At 38.5% G+C, this 5,837-nt stretch overlaps 1 protein-coding gene across 7 annotated transcripts in view; it reads left to right on the forward strand.

The window, feature by feature from the left end:
* LOC102381531 (AP-2 complex subunit alpha-2) overlaps nt 1-5,175 on the forward strand; it is a 62,595-nt gene extending 57,420 nt beyond the window's left edge. For all 7 annotated transcript variants that reach the window (XM_025195121.1, XM_025195122.1, XM_025195124.1 and 4 more), the window contains 3 exons: nt 105-174; nt 1,167-1,301; nt 2,447-5,175. In XM_025195121.1, coding sequence (XP_025050906.1) covers nt 105-174; nt 1,167-1,301; nt 2,447-2,524 — 283 coding nt within the window. In that variant the 3' untranslated portion in view covers nt 2,525-5,175. The remainder of the gene's footprint in view (nt 1-104; nt 175-1,166; nt 1,302-2,446) is intronic.
* The last annotated feature ends 662 nt before the right edge of the window (nt 5,176-5,837 follow it).

A 5,837-nucleotide genomic window follows, 5' to 3' on the forward strand; every position in this document is an offset into this window, starting at 1 on the left:
AGGGGGTCAGGCTAGATGATCTGTTCAGGTCCCTCCTGACCCTAGCTACTATGAAACTATTCACTATATTTATTTACTTATTTATTTGTATCTTTTTGTCATAGTTCAAAGCAAGAAGTACAGAACATCTTTAAAGCAAAACATCCAATGGATACAGAGATCACAAAAGCAAAAGTAGGTAATACCATGGTATTTTAACAAATACCACTTGGTAGCGGGACAGTGGCATTTACATGTTCTTGTACTGGTGCTGACATCTTAATGCTTGTCTTTTTGATCTTCAGGATATTTGGGTCATGTTGATTGAGTTTAAAACATAAGGCAAATTTGCCATTAATAGATGCAACTACACTTTTTTTGTAAGGTCTATACCAGTGATTTTCAACCAGAGGTTCCAGACACCCTAGGCTACTGTGAGATCCCTTGAAGGGTACTGAAGGAAGCGTGAAGAGATAAGGGCAGGCTCAGGCTCTTTCTACCTAGCTGTTGCCCTACCCCCACTGCCTGTCCCCTCTGCAAGGAGGCAAGCTCTGTAATAAATTTTGTTTTTAAAATGGGGTGCCACTCAACTCCAAAAGTTGGAGGGGTGCCTCAAGTCTGACAAGGGGTGCACTGAGTCTTAAAAGGTTGAGAATCACTAGTCTATACATTTTAGAGCAATCTGCAAAATGAGGTATCCATTCTAAAAATCTTAAGCACTTTAAAGAGCCTTGAAACAATTGTAAGCTAACAGGAACTTCACCTGTGGCATTGTTTTTGAAGAAACTTTCATATGCTATTTTCTACTGGAGGGTGATGGTTGATATCTCATGAAGCAGTTGTCTCCAAGGAAAAATGTCAGCTTTCAAAACTATGGTAAGGAACAGATTTGTGTTCTGGATTTGGAGACTTTGTTACTGAGGTCTCTGTGTAAACTCTCTTGCTATTTCTGAAACGACTTGGAGTAGTGGGACACAGCCATCCTAAAAACTCAGATTGTGAAATTTTGGGGGTTAACATTTGTTTGAAAACCTAATTGCTTTGAATACAAATCTCCTAGTTATGTGAGTGAATTATGCTGTGGCCGTGCTTTGGTGAATGGGCCTAGAACTGATGAAATTCCCACTCTGTACTTCTGCTTTGCTCCACCAGTGTCTTGCTAAATAAAGCATCTGTTCCTCTGATAGATCATCGGATTTGGCTCTGCCCTGCTGGAAGAGGTAGACCCCAACCCTGCTAATTTTGTTGGTGCTGGCATAATACATACGAAAACTATCCAGATTGGATGTTTGCTGCGTCTTGAACCCAACCTGCAGGCACAGGTATTTTGCTTTTTATAGTTGCAGGCTGAATAAGCCTGAACTTGAAATAAATGGACAAGACTTCTTTTGATGCATCTGTTCAGCTGCATTGTATCTTGAACAAAAGTAGCTACCGATATCTTCATAGTTGTCAATAAATTAATAGTGCCAATGCCACCCCAGCCACCTAGGGTGCACAGCTGAGAGCCCAGAGGTTGCAAGTTCAAGGCCATAGCAGAAGCGCTCATGGCACGGTCTGTCAGATTCCATTGAATCTGCGATTTTTCTGCTAAATGTCTTGTCACAAGGACATGACAAATGGAGTAAATAAATGGAGTGAGAAGCAGCTGGTTGTGGCTTTAATCTACTGGAAGTCAAGTTTACTTTTAAACTTCCAGTGGCTTCTTCCACTTTAGACATTCTGAGTTGCCCTGAGGCTGTGCTCTGGAAAACTCACCCTCAAGGTGCATCTCTTCTACTGTAAAAGTGCACCACATTTCTACTTATCTCTCTTTGATACCCTCTTGAAGATTATTACATTTCTCAGACACAAAAATGTTTCAAACTGTCATTTATTCCCTTTTTTCTAATTGAAAAAAAAACCTTTTACTTTTATTAACAGTCAGTCTGCAGAAGGTAAAACTACATGATCAATTCTTTTTCTACTGTGTAAGATCCAAGAGTATATACTTGCTGCCTCTTCAAATTTTGTGATGCCTAGACTTCAAGAAACCCTAGATTTGAGGGTTTTGATTCTCAGTGGTGGTTTTAAAAAAGAGTAAATTATTTATGAGGAAGACAATGCTTCAGATTTTGCTCAAAGGCAGTTCTGTTGACAAAGCATCTTGTCTTGGTTTACTAAAGAAAGATGGCAAGAATCAAAAATGTATGTGGAAGGAGAAGCTATGAATTGTAGAACAGTTAGGTTTGGGGGAAGCCTAGTGGGATGATACATTGATCATCACTGAGTTTAAAAGTTGTTGGAACACTACTCAGACACAATGAATGACTGGCCATTTAAGGATCTTTATGCCTAATATTGAGAATAATTATATGCTGCCTTTATTGTTACCAAATGGAATGTTCATTTTTAACTCCATTAGTTTTATTGATCAATCCATCTGAATTCTCATTTACCACTTTAATAGTGTCCTGTTCTTTTTCAGATGTACAGGCTTACCCTACGAACAAGTAAAGAAGCCGTATCTCGGAGGTTATGTGAACTGCTGTCAGAACAGTTTTAATAGTAAAAGATTGGTCCAATTTTTGTCTCCATTTCTTCCATTGTTGTCCTCCATCCTACTGCAAATAAATGTCTTGTATACCAATGTCTGAGTATTGCAACACGTAACCTCCCTGCCTTAAAAGGACTTGTCCCTTCATTTGAATTCAAGACTAAAATGTACAGTATAAAATGACTTTTTATAGATAAAAATCATGGCTTTTTAGCTTCTGCTACACAAGTGGAGGCATCCTGTGGTTTTTCCTGTGGTGGACTTTTTAAGGGAAGCCATCTTTAAGTGTGATAACTGTGCATTTTAATTTGAAACTCCACTGTAAGTTGCTGGGAGCATTCTGCCTTAGTGCCTTTACTAAGTGCACCTTTCTGCTTTGAGCTAAAAGAAACCAAATGTAACACTCTAAGCTTAGTTCAGATGTTAGTTTGACACCAGAATGACTCTTTTAACTACTCTGGATTTAGATGGCCAGATGGGATGATTGTGGGGAACTGAATTCGTGAGTGAAGTGCCTTTAAGGCACTGTTGTAGTCTTTGCTAGCCAGGGAAGACAGTCCAAGGTATAAATTTAATCTTGTTGAACAAAATGCCATCACATATTAAATGTAGAGCATTGCTGTGCAGAAATGCCCAGTTGACATCCTGCATTTCACAATTTTTAGGACCAAAAAATTTACAGGACTAATTCTGATTTCCTCAGTTTGACTAATTTTAGTCATTCTCAGTTGTTTTAGTCAAACAAACACAGGAGAATAGAAAGTCCATTTGTTTTTGTTTTTTTCTGTTCCCTGTCAAATTTAATGAGAGATGCTCTTCCCTGCTTTCATTGTGCAGAGTTGGTTATAATGACTTCTTGCAACAAAGAAGAAATGGGAGGGGTAAGAGGTGGGAATCATTCTGTCTAACCCATCAAAGTGGCCATGCACAGCACAATAGTCTTCATTCTTTAAGAGATTAAAAGATCTAACTTTTAAAACGATATTTTTCTCACAATCTATGACCAGAATGCTAGTTGGTGAATGGCTTTTGTTGCAATGCCCTGTCTTCTAGCAGTGGTTAAAATCTTTTACCAGGCATATTACCTATATGTTGGTTTCTTTTGAGGTAGAGTAGAAAGGTCATAAGCATTTGGCTTTTACAGTGGTTGTCATGACAATATGCATTGTTACTGTCTTATAGCAGCAAAGATTTGCAGCTCCTCTGAACAAATTGTTAGATGGTCTTGTTACGTCTGTCAGACCTACACCAAAGGCTACTACAGCTTAGCCCATTGGGATCTGCATTTAAAACTGAGTATTGATTACTATCGTGAAATATGCGCAAGATGGATTGAACACAAAGAAGTGTCTCCCCTTGCTGAAGGTACAAGCAACCACATGTTACAACAGTTCATGTGCAACCAACTGTGCAGTGTTGAGATTGCACGCTAAATAAGGCTTCTGCCATGCTATCCAGTGCACTGTGGAAAAAATGGATTGTGCATGGCAAAGTGCCTCAACACTACAAATGTCTTACATGACTTCAGGCAGTGGAACTAGATAATGCAAACTTGGTTCAGTCAGGGGCCAGTGATATACATTTGAATGTTTATTGAAAATGAAGGACAAAATTCAAGATTTGTCAAATGTGTCCAGTTACTTTTTAGATGCTACACGCTTTTGAATGCCCAAGCTGAAACTATAAGCAGAGGCCAGGTTTGAAAGAATATTGAACCCCCTATTCTCTGAAAATTGGTCTTTTTCTTTTTAACATCATCTCCTGTGGGGCATCAGAATTGCTAGCCCTTCTTGGAAATTGCTCACTAGCATCTCCTGTAGCCACTTTGACACTGGATAGATGACTGTATCCAGTCCCAGTGACGTCCCAAATATCTTTCACAGGAGGGGGTCTCCCATAAGTCCTTTTAATGGTCTCATTTTCATGTATTTGTTCTCTGTGCTGTCAGTTGCTATGTTTATAAAAATATGAAATGTGTAAGCCAAGCTCTGTTTTAAAGTGAGACCTGCAGCAGGTGCAAAGGAAGAGCTGCTATTTCATCCTTAAAACTATATTGTGCATCTGTTCCTCTGGAAATGTATCCTGTGCTCTTGTTAGATACTTTGAGACACACTGTGTACTATCTCTAGTCCATTTTTGGTTTGGTTCAAACTGTGGTGAATTGTGCATTAAATATAGGGAGGAGAGCAGAAAGGTAAATCACTCTTTTTATAGTAGCTGTACTAAATGAAACACCTCTGGATAATGTCCAAATCTGTATTGGATGACATGGCTCATTGAGCCATACAAGCAGTGCTGACAACAGAACTAACAAATACTTGTTTGCTTTGTGTGATGATTTGATTTTTACCAAAGTGTATGATGCATCCTCCCAAGCAGAGACAGTTTCTGCAGTGAAAACAGTATTATTGTTAAACATACAGTATTTTAGTCATTGATATGTGAGAACTGAACAGCAAGATGGATTTAAAATTATGCACTTTTTGACCTATGCTCCAATGTGTGACAGTTTTATGGTGGCTGTTTTCATTTCTATAAATATAATTCCGCCAAATTAAGTGGATAATTTTTCTTAAGACTATAAAGATACTGGAAAAACAAATTCATCAAAATTATATATCATTCAATGGAAAATAAATGGCTAGAACAGTAAACTGAAATCTTTGTGGTCTTCAGTATTATTTTTCCTGTTTTGGGGTTGGAGGTATGTATGTAAAAGCAAATTGAACCCGAGTAATGTACTACATATACTTTTATTTCTAATATGGTATTGCATTTTGTCTGGGAAACAGGATTTTCCACTCCTAACGTAGTTTAGTTTCCCCACCAGTTAGTAGGTAAATCTAGTTGGTTCGGATGGGGGCAGTGTCTGTCAACCTTTTGAAAGACTTGATTCACTGGTAAGCTTAACATCAGTAAGCTTCCAACCCTTCTCCCTTGCATGTAAGTATCAGTAATTAGACATTCTACACTTTCAATCCATAAACTGTGAACTAAAATAAAGCTCACCCCTATACTTTGAGAACTGTAATGTCGCTGAAAAGGGAGCAGAACACAAACTGTTGAAGTAAATGTCTTCAGAGATTTAGATAAGAACACACAAGGCAATATAAGCTTCCTCTCATTTTGTTTTATTATTTATTTTTCGGACCACTCCTTGGAACAGCCATTGCCTTTGGCTGACACTTGAGGCAGAAGCTGATGCAAGATGCCACTTGCTGTCCCTGACCTGCATGTTGACCACTCCACACCAAACCCTGATTATGTGAAATCTGGAACATGGATTCCAAAATCTTTACATGTCAGATCTTCAGTATATGAG

This window comes from Alligator sinensis, unplaced genomic scaffold, assembly GCF_000455745.1.
Source record: "Alligator sinensis unplaced genomic scaffold, ASM45574v1 scaffold826_1, whole genome shotgun sequence".
NCBI lineage: Eukaryota > Metazoa > Chordata > Crocodylia > Alligatoridae > Alligator > Alligator sinensis.